The sequence below is a fragment of the Pungitius pungitius genome, chromosome 1, assembly GCF_949316345.1.
Source record: "Pungitius pungitius chromosome 1, fPunPun2.1, whole genome shotgun sequence".
In the NCBI taxonomy this organism is placed as follows: domain Eukaryota; kingdom Metazoa; phylum Chordata; class Actinopteri; order Perciformes; family Gasterosteidae; genus Pungitius; species Pungitius pungitius.
The window spans coordinates 32,883,600-32,909,597 of NC_084900.1; the positions used below are offsets into that span (position 1 = coordinate 32,883,600).

The 25,998-nt window shown below is 46.3% G+C and overlaps 1 protein-coding gene across 2 annotated transcripts in view; it reads left to right on the forward strand.

Annotated features, from left to right (window-relative positions):
* Positions 1-25,998, forward strand: part of plxna2 (plexin A2) — a 146,797-nt gene extending 120,799 nt beyond the window's left edge. For both annotated transcript variants that reach the window (XM_062565349.1, XM_037478430.2), the window contains 13 exons: positions 228-462; positions 1,794-1,936; positions 2,690-2,958; positions 9,950-10,016; positions 10,282-10,428; positions 11,070-11,229; positions 13,269-13,372; positions 18,860-18,959; positions 21,790-21,980; positions 22,116-22,285; positions 22,379-22,591; positions 22,800-22,950; positions 25,526-25,998. In XM_062565349.1, the coding sequence (XP_062421333.1) occupies positions 228-462; positions 1,794-1,936; positions 2,690-2,958; positions 9,950-10,016; positions 10,282-10,428; positions 11,070-11,229; positions 13,269-13,372; positions 18,860-18,959; positions 21,790-21,980; positions 22,116-22,285; positions 22,379-22,591; positions 22,800-22,950; positions 25,526-25,621 (2,046 nt within the window). In that variant the 3' untranslated portion in view covers positions 25,622-25,998. The remainder of the gene's footprint in view (positions 1-227; positions 463-1,793; positions 1,937-2,689; positions 2,959-9,949; positions 10,017-10,281; positions 10,429-11,069; positions 11,230-13,268; positions 13,373-18,859; positions 18,960-21,789; positions 21,981-22,115; positions 22,286-22,378; positions 22,592-22,799; positions 22,951-25,525) is intronic.

The window sequence follows — 25,998 nt, forward strand, 5'->3', positions numbered from 1 at the left end:
CCTCTCAACGTCAGCATGTGGGTGGCCGCGTGTGTTCTCGCTTGGGATCAATCCCAGCAGGAAATATTTACCTAAGTTTTAGCAGGGTTTCTGAGGCTTGAGTTTTGTAGATCTCAAGACTGTTTCAAACGTATTTCCTTCAATTTGATGCGTCGTCCTCTTTGGACGGAGATCCTCAAAACTCATTCACGACCATGTTCATTAATTACCCGTGTTTCTCTGCGCAGGTTCAGGTAGGTGGTCTTCACGTATCCCCCGGTGCGGTCCACATCATGTCGGACAGCCTGCTGACCCTTCCGGCCATCGTCAGCATTGCTGCCGGGGGAGGCCTCCTTCTCATCATCGTCATCCTCGTCCTCATCGCCTACAAGCGCAAGTCGCGCGAAAATGACCTCACCCTGAAGCGCTTGCAGATGCAAATGGACAACCTCGAGTCACGAGTCGCCCTAGAGTGCAAAGAAGGTAATTATTTTGAATAGTCTAAGAGTCAGCAGTCAGACTAAGTGCACCGCTGTGTAATAAGCTGCTGTTAGGCTTTAGATTGCAGAGGGCGATTATGGGTCTTCTCTGCTTCATTTGCAGTACGTAATTTTAGAGGCTGCTCCATCACTAGTTGAGTTGAATTGGGCTGATGAATGCACTTCGCTTGTGCAGACTGTAATCACTTAACAGGCATAATTTGTGCACATAACACAGAAAGTAAATTACTGGTGGTCTTTGTGTTAACTAATCCTGTGGAAATGTATCCATATCTGGGTTAGAGAATAATCTAGGTTATATATCACTATATTGCGACCCGTCTTTCAGTTCTTACTGCTTTCTAGCTCGCATGCTGGATAAAGGCTCACACACAAAGTGAAGCAATCAATAGTGTTACACGACCTGCTTATTCTCGTCTTCACCAGAGGGGTAATTCCGAGTTTATTTTGCATGCAATGTGGTTTGTTAGTTGATGTGTCAAAGGGGATTTCATCAGCCAGAGATGTTATAAATCCACTTCAGCCACCCTTGATGTAACTTACCAATGTTATCATGCAGTAAAAGAAAAAATCCTATTGCAGAAAACTTCCAGGATGATCCAGACTTATAGACAGGCAGGCAAACGGGAGGGGAATCAGTCACACACAGGCAGCCTGGTGAAAGGAAAGATTAATGTTTTAACCATTAGCACTGACCAGGAGTGTGATGCCCCAAGGGTGGATTTAGATGGGTACCCGGGTTTCCTCCTTATGAGTATTCACCCTCCGTGTGTGCCTGTAAGCCCATGTGTTGGTGTGTAAACCCAGGAGTCGCAGGGGGCCATGGGCCAGGAGGTAAGGGCTCCGACTGGTTGGAGACGTCGGAGTAGGCGACTGCTGCTGCTCCTGTGATAGGCTGCAGACATGGAGCCTCCCAAAGGGCGACGGAGCAGAGCCTACTGAGCCCGGGGCCTCAACAGGAGTCAGTCAGGAAGGAGCCAATTAACTAGTGCTCACCTGCAGCCTCACGCTGAGCTGACACACACTCTTTCAGGCCCTTAGCTACAGCCAATTTACGGGCTGGTAGATCAAATCAGGTGAGAAAGGGAAGCAGAGTGAGGTCTGTGTAGAGATGTGAAATATTGGGTTTCTCCGACATGAAGACTATCTTGGGCTTTAGCTGTCAGCTTTGGGATAGCAGCAGTAAACACTTTGAATATGAGAATGATTTCTGTATTTCCTCCCTGGGGATTATAGAATGGTGTAAATCTCATGCTGGATGCCTCGAGTATTTCCTCCAACTCGTTCCCCTTTCTTGTCTCCCTTCTCTCCCAGCCTTTGCAGAGCTGCAGACAGACATCAACGAGCTAACTAGTGACCTGGATAGAGCTGGTATCCCCCATCTGGACTACAGGACATACGCCATGAGGGTCCTCTTTCCGGGCATAGAGGATCATCCTGTCCTCAGAGAACTGGAGGTAACGACAAACAAGACAGCAAATGCACAAAGAAAGGGCAAGAGAAAGGGAAACTGAGGTAAAGAGAGCGATAGGGAGCGATTAGTAGATTGTGTCCTCCCTCTGCAGGATAAGCGCCATGAGACGGAAAACCGCTTGAGGCTAAATGGATACCAGTGTGCCACTTATCCTCTCTAAACTCTGCTCTCTATAAGGTATAGCATATACCCAGCTGTGCTGGGCAGCAACTTACATGCAAGCTACCTCGTGGAAAACAGGGCGCCAGCACATGGCCATTTCATCCAGTAGTGCCTACAGTATGAGAGGTAATTAACTGAGTAATGCTCTATCCTCAAGCAGTACTGTGGGGTTCTCCTTTAGTGGGAAAAAAATTGCTTTTTTTCTCCTTTTCTGCATGCAAAGTTTCTTAAGAGAAACTACTTTTTCTTTTTACAAAAATGACCCAATTTCGAATAAACAGAGCAAGTGAGTTGTGGCACTATGGGTTTGGTTTTACTCAGGCGCGTTGCTTGCCTTGAATGTCATACGGCATCTAACTTTGTGTTTAATGGTTTTTAACATATCTGGGTGGATCATTGATTAAGATCTTGTTGTTTACTCACCATGAGTGGGCACTTCTGTCTGCCTGGAGTGAAACATGAATGAATTTTTTGTGCCTTTTGAAAAACACTATTTATTTTCTGTGAGATTCCAGAACATCTATTATTCAAATTAGGGCTAACAAGCCGTATTCTCTCTCCCTCGTCTGCCCAGGTGTCAGGGAATGGCCAGCTGAATGTGGAGAAAGCCCTGAAGCTGTTTGGACAGCTCATCAACAACAAAGTTTTCCTGCTCACCTTCATCCGAACGCTGGAAATGCAGCGCTCGTTCTCCATGCGGGACCGTGGCAACGTGGCCTCACTTATCATGACGGCCCTGCAGGGGCGACTGGAGTACGCTACCGACGTCCTTAAACACCTGCTGTCGGACCTCATCGACCGCAATCTGGAGAGCAAGAACCACCCCAAGCTGCTGCTGCGCAGGTAACGCGTGGCACGAGATAACGTCCTGTTGCATGGGAATCGCATAACTCGCGCTTCGGATCACATGTCGCTTTTGAGGGACTGAAAAAATGATGAGCCACATCATAAAAAAAGGATGAGCCATATCATCCAATATGTTACATTTTGTCCATGTCATTTTGTAGCAGCTAGTGTAGATCTCATAATACTGTCCCTAATATATACAGCCTTAAAAAGATCTCCTTCTAAAAAGAATATTTATTTATTTCCGTAGACCGGGATCTATACACAATGTGGATCAACCCCACCTGTCATACGGGGGCTCTGTTTAGTAGAGAGAGACAGCTGGATTTAAAGGTTATTTATTTCATGCATTAATTAAAGATAAGATGTCAATCAAAAAATCTTTTTGCTGCAGTTAAAAAACTTTTTTTTTTAAATATAATATTTTGATTGACATTGATGTTCATATTTGGAGTGAATTAACATAAATTAATATAAACAACATTATCATATTCAGTGAAATCCCATAATCCTCACTGTATGCTCTTCGAAACAGGTAGAGTTGTTTGATTTGATTACTTCCAGTCAGGAAGAACGAGAACATCATTTCGTATCACCCCATATCGGTAAATGTGTGATAGTGCTCTCAGAGGAGAGTTTTGCAGCTCTAAGTTAAAAACAGGTAAGGAAGCTGTAGGAGGATGTTGATGCATATGGACAGATGGATGGGGATTTTTTTGGAGCGTTGTGTTCTTCCCTCTTTTTCTTGTGGGTGGATGCATTTTAATCCCCCCCCCCCCCCCCCCCCCCTGTGTTATTTGGTCGACGGTTCACCGAATCAGGCTCGTAATGAGTTCTAACACCACTTCTACAGTATCCGGAGACAAACACCAGGCAATCTTCACATTGTGAGAAAACCCTCCTGATTCTCTGCGTAGTTCCGTTCTTCTCTCTCTTTTAAAGCCACTGTCAGTCTCACTCATCCTCCAGTCTGGGAGTCCTTATAAAACATTCAGAAATGCTTCTATGTAACTTTCTTCACTTTCTTTTCACCCCCCCGGTGTACATTGTTTTTTTTCCGGGGGATTTAGGCTGATGTGCTAAAACTTTAAACACCTGCCAAGTCCTTCGGCTGCTTCGGTGGCTCTGTAGCGGGTTAAAGAGGCTGGAAAGGTACCGAATGTTTTGGAGCGCAGTCTCTCTGACAGCTTGACTGCTCTGGACATGATTTTGATTGTGTTTGCATGACTAATAGGCAGAGACGAAGAGAGCAGGCAGCCGCTGGACCTTCGTTTTGCGATGCTAACGTTCCCGTAGTGCCTCCATTTGAAAAGCACCCGTCATTAGTAGTCGGAAAATTAGGTTGAAAAGACGGCGAAAGTGACAGAGCCACAAATGGACCTGTCTTAAGCTTTTACTCCACATGGCAGCAGGGCCCCATGTCCGTTTTTAAAGGATGGCTACCCACTCTCATTAGGGACACAGTGGTACGTAATCCTCCTGCCGTCCTGCTGTTGCCTTAAGGATAAATGTCCTACAGTTTTTACATTTCACTTCCCACTTTTTCTGAAGAATTCAAGAGATTATGGATTTGACACGGCTCTTTGCGGCCGCCGACTTGCTCATTGTCTCTTTAGGGGGAAAAAAGCCGACGCTCAAGCCGGCGTGCTGACTCGCACGCCCACACACACACACAGACACACACACACACACACAGACATACACAGTCAAATTGAGCATGTCTTGCAGCAGTAATTGTGTTTGTTGCAGGTCTTGGAGTGAAGGCTGATGCCTTTTCTGTCATTTCTTCTTTCACTTGTCTCTTTCCATCAACCTTTACTTGATTAATTTCTTCCCGTTAGGGATTGTCTATTTCTCTGTAATTTGTCATTTGTAATCCGTTATGGAAATCACATCAATATGTTGTGCATAATATTATGCTCCCAATAGCAAGCAAATGACTGTTGTTCTAAATGAATTATTATAGTGAGCTGAGCTGTAGGGGGTGGAGGTTATAGGAGAGCACCAACATACAACTAGAGTCCTGAGGTCATACAACCCTCTTCCTGTTCCCATTTATATTACAGTGGGTTGAAACGATTCAGTCGTAGTGAAGAACTTTTTTCTGCTCATCCGTCAATGGGGGTGTTGGTTGGTTGAGGGGGGGGACTATTTCCACGAGATGGCATGCCAGACCTTTTAAGAGGAAACCATCATCTCAGAAGCATTACAGATTATGACACTGTGTGTCAGCATGTTATCCATAAGAGTGACATTTATTATTTGTGATGGTCTATACGTCTTGGCCCCAAACACGTTTGTTTCTTTCTAAAGCTTTAAAAGATTATGAACAAATATTTTCATCTTAAAAAAACAGCAGGGACTTTTTAGCAATCGTTACTCAAACAAGACAAAGTTATTTATTTTTTTGCTGTGGATTTCCTTTTCTTGTGAGAATTCACACGGCAGGGACTCGAAATAATGATATATGTTATGTTCTGTGAATCTCACCACCTTAGAAAGTGTTACAGTAAGTCCTTGTTGTAGTATATGTGCTGTACAATAGAGAATGTAGGTACTGTGTGTGAAGGCGGCGCAGAGGGAAGCTATGGCAGCGCCGTACGATGTGTTTCCTCCGGTTTATCTCCGTTCTGTGTGGTGAGACGATGGAGTACCGTGCCGTCCCCCTACCACAGCATGAGGGGAAAGTAGAGGACAAGAGGGGAGACGAGAGCGTGGGGGGGGGGGAGATCTAAGAATGAGGAGGATTATTAGAACCAATGACTTACATTTCAACAACTAATGAACACATAATTAAGCAAATTGAATGGAGGTTCTGAATGCTTTCCACAAAGTGCTTTCCAAGTGTCCTGGCCAGCACATTGAAGATGCTGCATGTAAACATGTCCTCTGATTAGCATTAACACTCTGCCTGCCTCTCACCACCTCCGTGTGTCTCCAACATTCCCAATGTCTGTAATCCTCTCACTCGTCTCGCCCTTGGTTCATCACATATGTAATACAAGAGGAAGATGTACTAATGTACAAACTCCACTTCATTGTGAATTGTGATATTAAATTGACATATCAGTCTGCAGTAGCTACACGTTTAGACTAAATAATCATTTGAGATACAAAGAAAGGAGAGAGATACAAAGGTAATGAGAAAAATGGCTCTCTCACTTAGCTTCCAGGGCTAAAGGTAGATTGAATAAAACGGCTGTTTGAAATAGCATTCCTCTTCACTTATTAGTCTGGATGCCATCCACCTGGTTAACAAAGTGACCAAAATGCATCCTCTTTGTTTACCCCCAGAACTGAAGGAAATCCAACGGGCCTGAACCCTTTTGAGAATTTCCCAAATTGCAGAACACGTATAATAGAATGAAAATGTCGAAAGCCTCTTGGCATATTAAGCAGGATGGAAGTAGTTGACTGCATAAAAGTTACTTAAGCTACAATAAACGCAGCAGACGTTGGCCCGTGTCCTTGGCTGAGTGTAAAAGATTGGCTCCATGTGTTTGAACGCCAGAGAGGAGCCTGCGATACGTTCCGTTGAAGTTGGTCAGGGGAAAGCACTCTTTTTCCTATTATCATGCTCATCCTTTGAGTGCCAGCTCTCACTTCACCAACCATCCTGCCAACCCAGTTGAAAACTAATTCTGGCATGTACGGCAGCTTGCCTTTTTGCAGCCGAGCTGTAATATCCCCACTCCGTTAAGATTTCCTGAGGAGTGCGCTCGTGCTCCTCCGAGGTGTGTTTCACAAAAGAACTCTAGTCTCTTTGGTATTTAAAGATTTGTTATGCCTGCCTCCTTCATTGCCTTGATAGGAATACCTTTTTCGCGTTCTCCTAAAAGCTTTTTAAAAGCAACATCTAAGCTTTGATAGAGTGTTTTTTTTACGATTCCCTCAATCTCCATTGAGTGGAGCTGGAGCTGCTACTCATGGTGTTGGATTGTATTCCGCTACATTGAGGAAATATGTTGTTGTGCTCGTTTCCTCTGTCTCAACCTCCCTCCTGTTCCTGTTGTCATTTCACAGCCTCTCTTTCAGCGTGTCCATTATCACTGACGTTCTTCCGGCGAGACGATGACTCCCCACCACACCGGGACATTCTATATAGACGCGAACCGCTTCTTGATCAAACTCCCCTCTCTGTGCTCTCCATCTCCTTCTTACGTCTTCAACATTCAAGCTCTTCACGCAGTTCCCTTCGCTCCTTTTATAACGTCCTTTTAATGGAATCACAGAACATTGCCTCTATCACCTTGAGACTTTCCAATCTTGTATTATTTTTCTCCTCAGCATTTTTTCGTAATGAGATTTCCGCCCATGCAGAGCAATGGAGTACAGAGTTATTAGGAGTGGGGGTATTGTGTTTGGCATTAGTTTCATTGAAAGACTTTCCATAGCCTGCTAATGAAGCCGCCCCCCAACACCACCCCTCCACCGAGCTGCCATTAGGAGACCAGAAATGCGTGGGGGTATGTGAGGCCCCTCTTCAACACTATGTGGGATAATGAAATCCTGATGTTCATTAATGAAACTCAATTAATAGATAGGCGGAAGTGGAGGCAGATGAGGAGGAGGACAAGAAGGAATGGAGAAAGAGGAGAACAAAGTGCGTCTCCCTCCTCTGACATTCAAAAGGAAAGATATTGAGGGGGAGTCAGCAAAGCCTCCACATTAAAAAAAAGACTTTATTTGACTTCCTTCTTCGGGACTTGCTGAGCTTATTAAAAATGCTTAATAGGTTCCATTAACTTCTAACACACTCAAGTGTCACACAAGCTGGGAGGGGGGCGCATGGAAAGAATGGGGAAGAGAGGTGAATTCTCATAAAAGAAGGAGGGCAATTACAAAGGGATTTTGGGTACAGTCCAATAAAAGAATAAATGTATGTAGCTATATCAGCATGGAAATACACCCTCAGGCACTCGTAGTGGCCCCTGGTGTTTTCAAAGGACGTTCTTTTTTTTTTTTTGGTTCTTGCTGCGTTGTCAAGGTTCAGTTTGTGAATTCTGTGGCTGTGTGTATCTCTTTATCTGTTCACGTATACTCCCACCAGACGGACTGTTTATGTCAGAGTGACGGAAGAGACCTTCTCCGTGTGCCACTAGAGTGGAGGCCGACCCGCTGCACACGTAAACGCACACGCGCATGACCAGGGGCTTCTGCTGCAGCCCTCCAGCAATGTTTACGCCCCTCATCCCGCGGCTGAAACTGAGGGAGCTAATCTCGCCCTGCTCCCCTTCCCCCGCTGGAACATCGCACTTCAAATAGGCTGTCAGCCGGCTCTCCATCTTTTCGACGAGCTGCCAGCAGACCGGCCAGCAGTCACATTCTCAGAGGAATTGCCTCCCGCCATGGCAGACATCATCACAGCTCTTGCTGTCATTCAAAATAAAATGTAACCTCTGCTCCACTGTCCCGCTACTGCAGGAGGGTGGTGTATTAGCAAAAAAGACGGAGAGAGAGAGAGGAATGCTCACTCTGTCTCACTTAATGAGACAGGAAGAATGACGGACACTCTTGACTGAAATCAAGCTGATGAAACCTCCACTGACTCAGACCATCCTTCAGGGACTTATGTTTCGGCTCCAGGCCGATGCTCGTAGACCTGGAACACGAATTTCACACAATTATCTCCATAAAAGTCATAATTTCTCTGTAGTTCCATTCAGAGACTGGATAGGTACAATCATCCCGGGCACTATTTCTCCCTGAGGAGACAAAAGCCTTCCAGCCTGCCGTAATACTTCGCTAGTATCGCTGTAATTTCTCACTGCATTAAGATGGTAATTTCTTATTTATTTGTTCAATGCGTTAAAATGGCAACACGACCACAACTATCATTTGCAGCCAAGTGACCATGTGTGTGGCACTTTATCACGGGATCTTAACCTGTGATTAGTGGGGGTAGTCATTGGCGACAGAAGTGAGGTGCACAATCTCGCTTTCTCCCCTTTATTCTGTTATGCATTAGCTCCTTTCTTATTGTCTTGGTAGTTTTTGTAGCTGCTGATGCTTGGTGGACCAAAAGCGGGACTGGGAAAAAAAATGAAATTCCGATCCAAACCGGTTTGGTTTTTGGTGCCAAGAGCCAGGACATAGGCTTTTTCTACAAGACGAGCTTGTTGTTGCCCTTCACCTCAGCTGCTCGCACACACACAAGCCGCGCAGAACTAACCCTCTCATCTGCGCTTCATGCTCGTTAACCATTCCCACCCGGCTGTTTGGTGTTCTGCCTTTGTTTTCCTTCTTCTTCTTAATATCTAAATTCACCCTCTGTCTCTCTCGTGTTGCAGATATGAGCGAGAATCCAAAACAGAGCTACACACACACACACACACACACACACACACAGTCCCCTCGTGTGCTCTGCGGCAGAAACAGTCGAGAGGTCATTGCACACGCGTGAGTTTTCATGCCCAATCAAGCCCAGCAGCGAGCTGTGGCTCCGTGTGTGATTGACTGGGAAGGGAGGCGAGGTACGGGGAGGTGGAAGAGAGGAACATGAGAGGAGGGAAGAGAGGAGATCGTTTTGGCTGTGATCAGGCGTTACCTGGCTGTGACAGCACTCGTCTCTCTCTCTTTCTCTCTCTCTCAGCAGCTGAGGCTCGTCGCAGCTGCCGACGTCCCGCTGTGTTCAACCGTGCGTGAATCGGCGCGCAGACACGCAATCACACAGGCTTTTAATTTTTTTTTTATAACGTGTCTGCGCACACACACACACGCGCGGATGCCCTCTCCCACCGCTCGCCTGTGTTCTGCTCGCTCACTGTGACCTCAGATCGGCAGACAGCACACAGGCAAAATGAAACGGCAGGATGCAAACACCCGGGATGCCAGGATAGAGTCGCGCAAGTCTTGCACATGACCTCCAAAATTATTCAACTCTAATATCTTGTAAAGGTTTTGGCATATTAAAGATAAACAGTTGAGTTCAATTTTCTTTGTTCTTGGTTTAAAAAAAAATAATTAACAACGTGATGTGTGATTTCAGAACGGAGTCGGTTGCAGAGAAGATGCTCACAAACTGGTTCGCCTTCCTCCTCCATAAATTCCTTAAGGTTGGTACACCAAGCAACAACACATTTAGTGTGTGTTTGTAAGTAATGACACATACAGATACATCCTATCCTGTCTATGTTATTAATTAAACAATTGTGTATATAAATAATAAAAAGTGCGATTGTACGTGACATTTACTATTTCTGCTTTGGGTGTTATTGGACATGGGATTCTTTTGTGTGTTTATGCTGTGATATTCTCATGTGTGAATCTGTGGGTTGTGTGTGTGTGTGTGTGTGTGTGTGTGTGTGTGTTTGTTTACAGGAGTGTGCTGGGGAGCCTCTGTTCATGCTGTACTGCGCCATCAAGCAGCAGATGGAAAAGGGGCCCATCGACGCCATCACTGGAGAGGCCCGCTACTCCCTCAGTGAAGACAAGCTCATCCGCCAGCAGATCGAGTACAAAACCTTGGTAGGTAACATACCACGAGGCTCACAGACATGCACCGACACACAGGTAGAACCTCGAGATGAACCGCACGCTGTACAGGAAGCTCTTGGCTGTGTGAAATACACACAAATGCACACACCTTTTTGCTAAAATATCACGCACTTAAATGGTCTTATCTCATTCACCACACATCATTTTCAGGACAGCACAGCTTTGGATTCTGTGTTGGGTTTAGCTAATGATCCCCCTGGCCCCAGTGTTGTTCCAACAGGAGGGTGGGTGGTTGAGGAGATTGGAACACACCAAACAGCCTCCGCTACATGCACACGCACTCAAGAAAACACACTCCGATAGCCAGCGTGCGACATGACAATGCTCTGATTACTCTGACTGGGAATTTAGCTCATTACGTGCTAATACCCTGGCAGAGCTGGAAATTGGTGTCCCGCCGAAGGTGTGAAATTAGAATTTGGGAAGCCAGCTAGAGCGGAAATGGTTTCACATAGCTCCCGCCATGCTCCAAAGAGACTCTAATGAGGGGGAAGCCTCAAGCTGGAGCTAAAGCCAGGCAGTAAGAGGACGCTTTCCTGTGCACCCTCACTTCCTTCTGTGACTTTTCTTTCTTATTCACGCTCCCCTTCTCCCCCCTCGTTACAATCCAGACCCTGAATTGTGTGAACCCGGACAATGAGAACAGTCCAGAGATTCCGGTCAAGGTGCTCAACTGCGACACCATCACCCAAGTGAAGGAGAAGATACTGGACGCGGTTTACAAGAACATGCCCTACTCTCAGCGGCCGCGCGCCGTCGACATGGACCTTGGTACGACACACGCACAGTCGCACACACACACACACACACACACACACACACACACAGACTCGCAAAACGCCCGCACACGCAGACACACGCGGGCGGACGTTCGCAGATGCAGTTGGCAGGTTTAAAGTACTTCACACCCGTAGATGAATGTATCAGTGGGAGAAAACCCAGCCGTGTGTACAGATTATCAGTGAATTAGTGTGATAAAAGCTGTGTTCCAGCAACCCAGCCAGCCAGCCAGCTCCGGTGTGCTGCTGCCAGGCCTCCTATCAAGCTGACTGACAGTGTGCGCCGTGCCCCTGCGTCTGGCTGCAGGCGCCGCCCGGTAGTGCCAGTAAGACGCAGCAGATCGAAACAGATGGACGCTCGCACGTCTGAATGCTTGCGCGCTGTTGTGTCTGTCCGTCCGACCCAGGTACGAGCCGACGGACTCAATCCGGGCTCCACCCTCCACTTCCATACTCGCCTGTCCGCCCCTGATTGTGTCTCTCTTCACATGGTTTGAGATAAAAAAAAGACCGCCCCCCCCCCCACACACACACACACTTTGTGGCATATTAGCACACTAAATATTGATCACTTGGGCTGATACTACAGGCTTGACATAAACATTCTCAAATAAAGAAAATTCAACAAACAAACAAACAAATTTAAATTCATGAACCATGAATTAACATAATATTGTTGTTTCCCTGCACAATCATATTCTTTAAAATCACACATTTTTAACACTGAACATTTTTTTTTATCTAGGAGTTTATTAAAGCAATAAGGTACGAGAGGCTGTACTTTATCGTCCAATAATGTTCGAGGGTTGCCGGCCCTCCGCTGCTCGTCGGGCCTAACTACACCCTCGAACTGTTACATTATTGAAGATAAAGTACTGCCTCAAGTACCTTATTGCTTTAATAACACGGTTACCAGCGAAATTATGAATGCGGTTCATACTTTCAATCAGGACAGACTTCCTTAGAATGAACAATAATTTATTACACATGCACAAGAAATAATAGTGCAAAGGTCCTTTGTGATTGGGCTTCATCCTGAAGGAGTATAATAGAAGCCTAGTGATGTTTCGGTTGGATAAAATATAATCCCCCTGGAGTCCAGACACTGGTGGTGGTGATAAAGGGAATCGCTGAAAGGACGATTGACGGCAGCAGAGAGAAGAACATTTTCACAGCAATGATGTGATTGGCTAGAGGAAACCGTGGAAGTTGACTTAAGGTGAACGCCCAAAATCATCTGAGTAATTACAGGTAGAGAGGGGGGACTGAGATATAAAAAATAGTGAATAAAAAAAGGATTGTAAAGAAAGTCATGCTGACTGAACTTCCGCTAAGCTTACTTCTATTAACCCGCAACAAACCGCCAGCCACTGCCCTCCACCAGAGCTACTTATAGCCTCCACCTGCTTTCCCCGCTTCCAATTTTCTCCTTTTCAAAGGCACTGATTTTCTCATAGATAGCGTTTTCATCCTTTCTCGCCTGCTCCACTCTTCTTTCTTTCTGACCCTGACGTGCCGACTGTGGCTTATGCTAATAGCGCGCCGTTTCCACGAGACAAGTACCAATTAAGGCGTGCTCGCTGCCTGCATATACATCTTGAAATGGTTTTTGTGTGATGTTTAATTAAGATGCGTGTCAATCCAAGTCTGCGAGAGGAGTATGCTTCCCGGGAGCCTCGGGAGAACTGCTGATATCAACTGTGTGAAGAGAGCTCTCTTTGGGACTCATGTAGCCTGAAAGGTGAACGAGGTTTGAAAGAGAAGTGTTTAAAGAGTTTGTTTAGCAGAATGTGAGAACGTAAGTTTATTTCAGGACGCTCGCGAGGTTAAACTGGTTCCAAAGGCACTAAATGCTGCACACACAAAAGTATGAACCGCATGCTCGTTCACAGCAGATGTGCATCTCGGGGCACGCGGTGGTTTAAAGTTGTACATGTTTAAAAAGCCTCTGCTGGAAAAAAAAAACGACAACTACTACATGTCGTTCGCAGAGGCCCCTGTGTATAATTTAGATTGTGTTTGTGTCCTCAGAGTGGCGCCAGGGGCGAATGGCTCGCGTGGTGTTACAGGATGAAGACATCACCACCAAGATAGAAAATGACTGGAAGAGGCTCAACACTCTGATGCACTATCAGGTAAATATCCTGTACACAGAGGCTTTAGTATGATATTTGTGTCCTTAATTAACTCTCAAACCTCAAGTTAACTTTAGTTCAACTTCCGCCGTTACTCTGATATTATTCCACATACCTTGCCAAACTTTGATGCATTCCCGCTCTTGACTTTTAGACAGCCAATTTTCAGCTCCTCATTTGCATGTCCCTGCCTCGTTGTAATCCGAGTGACAGAGTGGAGGACAATTACTGTACAGGTGGCAGACGAGATGAACTCTCAGCATCTCAGCTGACTCTTCTCCCTCCTCCCTGGAGAGAGGAAGCTGCTAGCTCCAGTCACGAGGACAGTGTCTCTCGCTCTCTCTCTCTCTCCCCATTGACTCCTACGCTGGCAACACTTAGATCTGCTGTGGCTTTCTGCTTCCGTCTTTTCCCGAGGTAGAACGTAGATAGATTTGCAATTTACGGGCTAACCTGTTTCCCCCTGTTTAACGGAGAGGCGAGTGAATGGCTAAAGGGGGGCAAAAGTTAATTTAAGAATTTTAGGCCGGTCGAGGTTCTAAACGGAAAAAAACGCCGTAGCAGCAGGGAGTTATAGAAAGCTGGATTGAGATATTTAAAGAGGAATAAAAAAAAGAACAGGCAGGGCAGAATGAGAAGGCAGCCCCCTCAGCGGGTCATGAATCTTTCGCAGCACACGCTCGGCCAGCTCTCATTAGTCAACCAGGGGGGGGGACCATCTGCTTGAGGACTAAATGAGGCTCGGTCCTGGGCTACCTGGTCGAGGGCAGAGGCCGGGGTTGAGTTTCAGCTGCTGGCTGGGAGAAGCTGGGGTTGGACACTTGGGCCAAGGTGCCAAGGAGTGCAGCTCCATATAGGGTTAAGAACATCGGGACGAGGTCTAGTAAGGCTCGGGCCCTCATGGCGAGGGGAGGGGGGGTCATTCTCAACTACTGCCCCGGCCGAGTTAGCAGAATAATTTAACAGATGTAGGAGTCATTAAAAAAAAGGGACACGTCATAGTGTCCTTCACCAAGGACTTGGCACCATGCTGCTGCTTCCTTCACCTTTGTCTTCCCTCCCATGTCGCTCCCCTTTCTGTCCTCGCCCTCATTGTCTCCACCCCCTCTACAAAAGTTTTCGGCTTTCCTCCACCGCCAAAACAAGCTTCCCTTCTCGCCCACTGACGTGTAATTCTTTTTGCCTTCATTTCCTACTGCTGCTCTTCTCTGGTCTCAGCAGTATGTTCCACCCGTGGTGTGCTTCTCTGCTGTTGTTGTTGTTGTTGTTTTTTAGCGATCCCTTCGCGTCGCAGTCTGTCTGCCATCGTTAGCCAAGGGAGATGCTACGGGGGGGGGGGGGAACACGGTAACGTGTGTGTCGCCGCTTCCCTTATTCGTTCGCTCAATAGCAGATCTAAAGACTCCTATTGATCGCGCATCTGAGGCTTGCTGCGGAGAACATGAGGCCCGACATGGTGCGTCTTCAGAGGGGATGCCTGGGGGGGGCGGGGGGGGGGGGCAATGTGGGAACGAGAGAAGAAGGGAGGGAGCACTGAGGACGAGGACACTTGGTTGCAGGAGGGATGAGCGTCTGATTGGACAACAGAGGCACCTGTGTGGTGTTACAGTTTTGATGTGCTGGCAACGGCCAGCAACGTGTGGGCTGGTGTTTTTTTTTTTGGGCTCGAGTGCAAGCATTTGCAGTTGCGACAGAACATCTGGCTGCTTATCACAGCAAGAGAGCAGAGCTCATTAAGCCACAGAGTGAGGGAAAAGCTTGAAGAGAAAAAGAATTGGAAAAGGTAAAGAGGAGGTATTGAAAGAGGGTCTAAAATAAGCATGACTTAATTCTCCCATAGAATAGAAACAGGGTCCAGATGATACAATTCACAGGACTCTCAGCCTCCCAGGAAACCCCAGCAGGTATTTACCCTGCCACACGGGAAATTATGGTTTACATAACCTGGATATGGAAATGCACACCTTCGCGGCTCCCTATTATACCAAAATTAAAAACATGAATGCACAGATTTAAAAAGAGTTCAAAATCTTTATTCTGTATTTATTCAACTCCTTGGCGTTCACAGTCAGGGTACTAAACTCACCCCACCCCACCCTCACTATTTCTGTGCTTTTATAATCTTTGTGCATAGACACAGATGTGGGAAGCACATAGAAGCACACTCAGATATGCACAAAGGGAATGGTCAAACACACATGCGCATGCTTACACACAGACATATACAGAAGATGAGATAAAAGACTACAGAGATTGGAGAATTTTTGGCTGATGGCGATTTTGATCTTTTTGTTGTTTAATCTTCCCCCTTCATCAAAGGAAAGTGTTTCATCACACCTTCTTTCTTTTCCACCTTCCCCGTCTCTGTCACCGTGGAACCTAGCTCCTGCTGGACAGCTTTCGTCAGTTCCCGCGGATACCAGAGCCTCAATTATTATGTTATTTCATGATGATTCATGCTATTCACCGGGCAATGCGAGAGTAATTACGTTGATGATGTTTGACAGTGCTGATTTATGAGCGGTTGATTGTTGCTTTACCAGCATATTCATCTTTGTTTGTCACATCTATCTGCAGGGATACTTGGGCAGTGTGTGTGTGTGTGTGTTTTTTGTTCTGGAATATTATTCCAAATAAGTGTTAGCTGTGCAAAGGCTGCACCCTCGCTCACTTTGGCTGACACTGCGTCAAAAAAGAAAGTCAGTTTGGAAACTTCCCTCCCCTGCTGCCTGGTGACCTCTGTCCGTCCTCTTCTCTGCGGTAAAGGAACAGGGAGAGCAGACACTGATGACCACACCAGGAGAGGCTGCCAGCTAGATCCGGTTACCCACCTTGCAGGCATCACTTGGGGCCTTTTTGGGCTATTTTCAACAGCGCCAGACACAACGGATACTACCACATCGCTGTTTGCTAATCTGTCTCTGCCCACTGTTCCCCAATGTGAATCTAAAACAAAATCCTGGGCAGGTGGTAATGCAGTGCTGCAGCGATGACGTAGCCTACAAACAAACTAACGTTACACCATGGCCGCAAGACTCTATGTAGCCGCCACGAAGCGAAAGGTGGAGTGGTAGGCTCATTATACCACCAGTTAGCAACCGCTTAAGATCGGTATTTTGTTTGTTGCAAAATGTCATAACCTCTTAAGTATGTGTTTGCCACATTCCAGGGAATGGGAAGTGCAAAAATCTTTACTAGTACCAGTGTGTTGCGGACTCTTTCCTGCAGGCTTTTAGAAGGAGGATTATTGAGTGAATGTTTGTGGAATAGTGTGAAACGGAGGGACATATTGGATCAATCCTGCACTGTTGCTTTGCTGCGCCAAGTCATTTCCACAATGGCAACAACGGTAGTATTTGTAAAAAACCTTTTCATTAATTTAATTTGATTGGTTTTAATCTGCCCGCAGATTGGCCATTCTCTTTAAGGAAGAATCACCAATGCGAGTAAATAACGGCCCATCTCAAATGTCATCTCTACTGACCGGATGGGCACGTACGCACAGGCTGCTACAGGGTGCACAGGTGTGATACGCATCATAATCTCGGGGCACGTGTCCAGCTGAGATGGGACACTGAGGGGGATCGCGCTTGGGCCAGGTCTGCGGTCCGCGTGGGGGGGGCTCCGAAAAGAAAGATAGAGGCTGACCACACTGTGCTGTCTGGTCGTCTAATGGAAGGCCTTATCACAGGCAGGGCCCCACAACCCTTATCGCACCCACCCACTATCAGCCCCACACTGGATTATCCCTGAAGGGCGAATCTGCAAGCCTTCAATCATTTACTCTATCACAGGGACCCATCTCTGCTGTATCCTCTCCGTCAGCCTTGAAAAAAATGCAGAGAAAGAGATGGAGGAAAGCATAAGGGTGGGGGGGGGGGTCAGAGAAGCTATTTCATCCTCCCCGGTGAAAATAGATCACATGAATAGTAGTTAAGCCTCCACTTGAAGTCTACACTGTTGGTGTTTCAGAGGTAGTCTTTGCATCATCAATCTAGAGGAGCCGTAGTATGGAGGTGCCTTTAATAATTAGGCGTAGGAAAAGACCAATGAGAAGTAGGCGAGGTGAGCGATTGAAGGGTCAAAGATGCCGGTTGTGGGTAAAGGGTCGGGGTTAGAAAGAACATTTTTCACCCCCCCCCCCGCCCTAGAAGCCAGGAAGCCAGAGTTGCATCTTTAAAGAGGATTCCTTCAGATTTCATTTCCAGTGTCAAGTGTCTCTCCTGCGAGGACAGCAGAGGCCAGATGGCAACTCCAACTAATAGTGCAGGCGAGATCAGTTTGGAAGGGCTGGAGGATTGGGTTTGCAGAGCAAAGAAAGGACTCCGTACATCCCAACATCCACTGGCTTATTCTCCAGCCAGGGATGGGAAGAGAAGAAGCCCATTCTCCCTAAAGCACGTGAACAGAAAACATTTCAGTCTTTCTAAAGATTCTTTGAAGTATTCATTTTGGAGCTTGGCATTTGCCTTTTGTTTAGATCTTAACTGGAGGCTCGTCGGTTTTATTTCTTCGGTAGGTCTGAAGCAGAAATCCTTCCTCGGGGTGAGCTGTAAATGCCAGCCAACAAGCTGTTTGTTGTTTTGGCTTCAAGAAGAAAAAAGCTTTTGTGTCTGCCTTGTTTTATAATTTTCTAGAATATGGCTGTGGTGGTTTATTATATTTAATTTAGAGTGAGCGACTATCTTTTTTGTACCTGCACAGTGGTCAGCACGGTTCTCCCTCTCATTGTTTTTCATTCAAAAAAATGAATTATTGCCAAACTGCAATCTCATTAACAATTGATTGCCCTGTTCGATTCATGACATATCTCAGTTTGGAATAAAAAACGTTTTAAAAGATGATCTTTCTCTCAGTTCATCACACAGGGCCAAGAGCCTCTTGTAAATACAGAGCCCAGTGTCGCTCTATTGTCCATGAGACGCCTTCTTTTACAGAGCTGCTTCTGTTCTTCTCTCACTTTGACTCTGCCTGCGTGCTGCTCTAATGCTCTTATTAAACCGGCGTACCCCATTTTCTTTAAGGGGCGCCAAGTGTACACGAGATGTGACATTCAGTATTTCGCTTTTTCTCCCTTTTCTGACAGTCTCTCTCCCTTTTCACGCGCTCTCTCCTTCTCTCCTTCTTAGCGTCTTATCCCTTTTCCAAAGCTTACATCATGTCTCTGGTGTTTGTGAAGGGGATGACAATGACAGTCATGTTGAGTACCGCCATCATGTAGCCAGAGCACTCTGCTGAAGGAAAGCCACGGGCGTGTGGTAGAGAACAGCAGGCTGCAGCGATATGACGGGAAGGAATGAGAAGGGGGGGCGGGGTGTTTTGTTTACGGGTTTGTTCACTAAGGGCGTTACATTCCTTCATGTAATCTACCTTTTACCATGACATTTTTCCAGGGAAAAAGCCGTAATTATTGAGTTTGAATTAAAATGGGAGAGACAGTGGCATGACACCAGCTGATTTGAATGTTTCGTGTGTCTCCTCACACAGGTGTCAGACCGCTGCGTCGTGGCTTTGGTGCCAAAACAGACCTCATCATACAACATCCCTTCCTCAGCCAGCATATCCCGCTCCTCCATCAGCAGATATGGTGAGTCAGTGGACCAGATTGCTCTTTAAATACCCTCATTGTGACGTATACCAGACTCACTGCAAAATGTAATTCCACCGTTAATTCCACGCAAATGTCATTTGATCTTGTGGCCTGACTTACACATCAGAATGTTTTGATATTAGTTGTTTCAGACATGAAAAGCCAAACCCAATCTCCACAGAGACGTGGTCCGCTCTGTTTGCAGCAGCTTTTCTTTTTGCTGCAAAGGGGCTTGTTCAGTTTTTTGCAGCCTTTTTCCCCATCTCCAACTGTGTGTGCGCTGCAGCTTGTTTTGCAGTTCCGGGCCAAGCTCTGTTGGATGTTACAGTGATGGAGAGACTAGAGAGAAAATGAGTACAAGCGGAGGAGAGAAGTAGAGACATAGCCAATCGTTTGTTTTTAAAAGGCTTGATATTACTATAATGTGGATAGCATTCTGTTCAGGACTTTGTGCTGCTGAGAGCAAAAGTTGATCCCATGCCAGACACTCACAGCCACACGAGGCAACTTGTGATTGCTAATTATTCTGTGTTAACGGAAAGAACTGTTTGGAAAATGATCCGGATGGGAGATGGAACGTGAGCACCGCCTTCAACCCAGAAAGCACAGCTAATCCTTCCGAGCAATTACAGGTGTTATTTAGGTCTGTTTACCTGTGGATCCTTTGTGGATCCGTCATGTGTTTTAAAAATGTGATGGAATGACGGTTATTGATGAGGACCTGAGGTCCAACATTACATTGCGTTGCTCTCTTATGAACAGATGGACAAACAGGGCCTTATTATGTAAAGGATATGAACTACCGATGTAACGGGGAAGAACCCTGCAATCTGCATCATGTATTTCTATAAATATAAGATCTTAATAGGCCCTCTGCTTCTGGCGCTTTGCACCCACGTCATTACTCTCAAAAACCACAAGCCATGTTTACACAATCCACTTCAATGCGGCTTTTATCATCCGGAGATGCATCATCCCCTACACAGGAGTTCTTCACCTCTGGAGCAAAAGCTTTTGCTCTTTCACACTCTTGGAAAGCAGAATAATGGAAGACTCTTATGTGATTCATTTGGAGGCGTTTGTGTTTAGCAGCTATTCTTGCATAAAACAAGTCTACAGATATTGCAAGAAAGGAAGAGTAATCTATAGAAATAAAAAAAAAAAATGTTGCAACTGAGTGTATTTATCACCAAATAAACAGAGCTTGTTAGCAGCTATTCTACTACAGGGAGGAAGAATAAGCAGTAATAATAACAAGGGGACTTTTACTTTTAAGAATTTATAGAAAAATCACTATCTGATCAGGTCATGATTTTCCACCGTGGACACACAAATGCCGACACAGACGAGTTCCGAAATGACGCATCCGGACACAAAAGTCACATTGAAATGCAGGTGTAACCAAGGCCTCAGTCACAAGGGATATTTTAATCCATTATGAAATTGCAATGAGCTGCTGCGCCTGGTGGCTGCTGAGAGGCGTCCGTTTCTTATTTTTTACTTTGTGTGTGCGAGTGCTCAATCAACTGGAGTTGGACGTGCACGGTGTGGAAAGCAGAGGCTCCGCTGGCGCCTGCCCGTCCCTCATCAATCATGGATTGGCACAGCAGGCACAGCTGCACCTCGACACCTGCTGATGGATTCATACCAATTTCACGTTCAACACTTAGCATCTTGACTCAATTTAAAGCCCCCGGTCCCACCTCCCCTTCGTCGAGCATTCAAATCAGCCACAACACGTTCCCCGACTGTCCAGGAGCTGCAGCAGAAGTGGGCAGCCCTCCGCTGCTTAGTGCATCGAGAGGTGGGAGAGGAGGTGGGGGCTGCCAGAAGGTTGGGGGGGGGAGAGGAAATACCAGAACAGTAAAAGCCAGTGACTGGATTAAGATGGGATTTGGGACCTCAATCTACCCTGCACACAGGCACATATATTCCACCCTCCTAACTCAGGCCCCTGGTCCCTGGCGACCACTGCAGAGGCAGGTCGGGTCTTATCTGAAAGGTTTAAGCGGCTGTATCGGCAGCAAAAAAAAAGCTTTGTTGTTGGGGCTTGGCCTTTGAAGCCGGGTCAGAGCCTCGTTGAGATCCTCAGATCCTGAAGCTCCAGAGAGCCGGCCGACGGGAGGAGAATCCGGCTAATTGGGGGAACTGAAAGCAACATGGCAAGGATGGGGTGCAGGGCGGGGGAGGGCGGAGGAGGGCGGAGAAGGGCGTCAGCGTGTTTGAGAGGGACGTTTTCAACATTACGTCGGAGCAGCGTGGCGGTAAAGGGCCAATCACGGGTGTGAGTTTAGAAAGGGGGGGGGGGGGGGGGGAAACCTTAAAAGCAAACAAGTATCTAATTATTCATGACCGTTGCAGGAGAAGTTTATATATTTATCAATGTGTCAATACCTCCTGGCTGAACAGCGTACGTAGGATGAAGATAAATGTGCGGTGAGGCCATCTAGGATATCCGTTTCAAGAAGACCGCTAGCCATCCCTCCCGTTCATTACTTTGTTTCCTCTACACCACGGCTTAAGTCCTTTTTATGCAAACATTCTGCACGTCAGTATGTTGTTTCAAATAGTTTGAAGTACTTTTGCACAGAATGTAATGTTTACACCATCCTGCCTTTTTGTATTGTCTGATGCAAACTATTTGCAGCCATGTATTCCACTTTTTTTGTCCTGTTTATTCATCCCATGCTCAGTGAGTAAAGACCTTTCCAGCAGAGGCGGAAAACATTCTGCTTTGTAATGACTTACAAACGAGGCAATAAGGGCGAGGCTGCGTCATTAAGGATTACTGACAACTCTTAATCTGTTTTTTTTTGTCCCTGGTCAGACTCTTCATTCCGCTACACAGGGAGTCCCGACAGCCTCCGCTCACGGGCCCCCATGATAACCCCGGATCTAGAGAGTGGCGTGAAGGTGTGGCACTTGGTGAAGAACCACGAGCACGGAGACCAGAAGGAAGGAGACCGCGGTAGCAAGATGGTCTCTGAGATTTATCTGACCAGGCTGCTGGCTACCAAGGTAAGAAACGGCTCCCCCCACGTCGACATGTCCCGTATCTCCTTCAGGTTGTTCTTGACATTATTGCCTTCTGGCTGCTTTACATATTGCTCATTTTTTGTCTACTCTCTTTTTTTTTTTCTTTTTTTTTTCAAGGGTACTTTACAAAAATTTGTCGACGATCTGTTTGAGACGTTGTTCAGTACAGTCCACCGAGGGAGCACTCTGCCGCTCGCCATCAAATACATGTTTGACTTCCTGGATGAGCAGGCAGACAAACATGGCATACATGACACGGATGTACGTCACACGTGGAAAAGCAACTGGTGAGGGACACTTGTTTTATAAAGTATGGGCGGAATCAATTATTTTTCTCATTGAGAGATAACTTCACCCTTCTATTACTCATTCTCTTCCAGCCTGCCATTGCGTTTCTGGGTGAACGTGATTAAGAACCCGCAGTTTGTGTTTGATATCCACAAGAGCAGCATCACGGACGCCTGTCTGTCTGTAGTAGCGCAGACCTTTATGGATTCTTGCTCCACTTCAGAGCACCGCCTGGGCAAAGACTCTCCATCGAATAAGCTGCTCTACGCTAAAGATATCCCCAATTACAAGAGCTGGGTAGAGAGGTAAAAGCTTTATACATCTCTATGTCACAAATCTTTTTGTATCCTCTTAGAATAAAATGCGGGGGGATTTGCAGTAATTGATTCATGGACGTCCATTGTTTGGAAAGTAATATTCTAGCTGAAAAGTCTGACTCGATATATAATTTAACATTGACTGAGTGAGTGCCTGCGAGTGATACCAAGTGTTGCCCCTCGTCTGCGTCCTCAGGTACTACGCTGACATTAACCGGCTGCCAGCCATCAGTGACCAGGACATGAATGCCTATTTGGCGGAACAGGCCAGACTGCACTCCACAGAGTTTAACATGCTCAGCGCTCTCAATGAGATTTACTCTTACATCAGCAAGTACAGCGAGGAGGTAAGTGATACTTACACACATACATGTATTCACACACGCGTGTTAACGTAAGCACAACAGTTGTATGATGCAGTACCGATAATTAAGTGTTTTTCCTAATTCAACTCTGAGACATTTAGCTGTGTATTTGATTGAAACATCATCCATCTCCATTTTTTTATTATATAAAAGAATCTGTACTTCTTATTAATAACTTTCTTTTCTGAGCCTGTAATCCCAGGTAAATCCCTCCTCTCTTTGAACCACAGAGCACCTTCACTTGCAGATGTTACCTGGAGGGCTGTCCAAGGCTCTGATTGCGTAATGAGCTGCTGCCTTAGAAAATCAGCTGCTAATTACAGGCAGATTGCCAGCGCAAATTGAACAAAAGGCTCACAGCAAATTCGCCCCTTGCTTCAATATACGTTTATGTTGCCCTTGGTGTTGGAAGACTGCTCATAACTGGCGAAGGTTAGTGGGGTCAGCCCTTTTGTCTTCAGCAGACTTCCCCAAAGCTAAGAGGTCTAGAGAGACGTGCTCTCGACAAGGCAGTGTGTCTGATCTGCAGAGCAGACAGCAAATGTCTACAAGCTCTCAGCGTGCTGCTGCGTCCTTTCGTCTGTGCCGAGTTAGAGTGCACTATCTGTTAAGCCTAGGCAGCACGTACACACACACACACACACACACACACACACACACACACACACACACACATGCACTGTCACGTCCCAGGACGTGTAGTAAAGAAGGGAGGCAGATAGGGAAGAAGGAGAAAGAAATTGCATTCATGGAGACATTCTGCTCTTAATGTCAGCTCCTCCTCTGGGAAGCATTTGCCTGACCTTTGTGTTGGATCACAGTATTTCTCACTCTAATTTTCTCTGTCCGTCCTTCCTGTACTTTCCATTACTTCTTACCTATTATCAAGTCAGCTTCTCTTTTGCTCTCCATGAATCTCACACATCCACTTTTGCTGCGGCTGCAGTTGTAGCCGCCGAGACATACGCAAAGCTCCCTCTCATTGTGCACACATGCACTCTGCACACATGCACCCCATCAATCCTGCAGTGTCTGCAGTGTCTAAAAACCTCACCTCGCATTAACGGCACTTCATTCCAACCACACCTGCAGCCTGCTTAAATGGATTGGGGAGACGGCAGAGAGAGCTGCACCTGCATACAGTACCACAGATTAATAATAGATTGCTATCGGTCCCTATGAGGAGGAAACACGCTTCCTGTAGCTTTCCAGCCTTTAAGAGCACTTAAGCAGATGAGTGGAAGACGGTCGGCGTCCTGCCCAAGCGCGGGGTGCTGTAACCGGGCTGCCAGCGAGCAAGGGTTTGCCAGGCTATGCAACAAAGAAAGAAAAAGGGCATTAGAATATTGTTAACATGTTTTCCAGACAACGAGCAGCCAAGTCCACTTTTACTGCACACCAGGGGGCGGAACTACTGACCCACCAAAAAGAAATGTCTGAAAACTGAAAGTGCGGTTCTGACTGATTGAGGTCCCATGTGTCAACCAAAAAGATGGCGTGGAACTGTGTGCAAAATGCTTGTGTTTATTCAGATATTCTATCAGTGAGATGGAAACAGTGATGGCGTTTGGGCCCGGACGCTCTGAATCACCCGGAGTACAGACAAATAATAATTCCGTGGTTAATTTTGTGTTTTAACATCAATAAATGGGACATTACTGGTGACAGTTTTTCTCCCACATTCATTTATTATTAATCTCCTACCTCAGAATATTTCAAATTAAATTCATAATTTTGTTTGGATCATGAATCATTGAGCAAAACACCGCATTATAGTCTAGTGTAGTTTCTTTTGAAATGGATTTTCGGGCAGCAAACTATAAACCATATTTGGAAATAAAAGCTCCGGCACTTGGACACAGATATCAATACCTGCCACTGCCACTCTGCCATGGATTCATCCTGACGAGGCAGACACTAGATGAGAGGACAAAGAGACAGAGAGCCTGTCTGAATTCCGTTTGAACCGCACTTGACAAATGCCAAATATACAAGAAATGGGCTCAGAAGATAAAACGGCAAAGGCTAATACACAAATACTCCATGTTGCCAAAGGCAGTGATGTAATTCATCTCTTCTCTTTCATGTCACTTTCCTATGCAGAAGGAACAGGGCCTCTCTGAAACCCACGTTTGTCTCTTAAAGACAATCAGCTGGGATGTTGTAGACATATTTTTTCCATATATTATCTATTACTGTGTGTCCGGGGCTGGAGGCCTGATGGTATTGGGCTGTCCTGCCCCTCGCCCCCCCCGCAGTGTTCCCGCAGTGGCGAGGACGCGTGTTTTTCGGCGGTTGTCCGTCGTTCCCATTCAGGTGACGTCTCGATTGTCTTTAAATTTGGCACACACGTCCACTTGGACCCAAGGGTGTTGTTGTTCAAAGGTCACAGTGACCTCAAAAAACATGTTTTTGCCAATTTATATGGTAATCATGGAACTGCCTAATAGGATGTGGATGCATATTGGGACTTGACTGGTTGGCCGAGGCGAACGACAGCGAGACGGTGGTTGTAGTTCATGGCGGGGAGTTGACGGTCCTCGTATCTCCTCCACAGATCACAGCAGCGCTGGAGCAGGACGAACAGGCGAGGAAACAGAGGTTGTCCTACAAGGTGGAGCAGCTCATCTCTGCCATGTCCCTCGAGAGCTGAGAGCGACCGCCACTCAAAGTGAGAGAGAGGACGCGAGAGAGAGACTAATCGAATGACTTACCGCTCATTGTGGGACCTGGGACCTGGGACGGCCACGCACCTGCTTTAGTTTGCAAGCCTCCCACCTCCTTCCATCACAGCTCCAGCAGACTGAGAGAGAAGCCCCTGCAGCTGGAGCTGATAATGGCCTGAGTAGAGAAGGCAACAACATGGCTTATGTTTTGCTTTCTCTTTTTTTTTTTTCTCAGTTTGACAGGAAACTGTATGTTGTGTGTGCGCGCGGGCTTGAGTGTGTGTGTTTGTGTCGTACTGAGAACGACTCCTGCAAGACCGGGGAACAAATGGAGGAACAAATGTATTCCCCAGCCAGTGAGAAA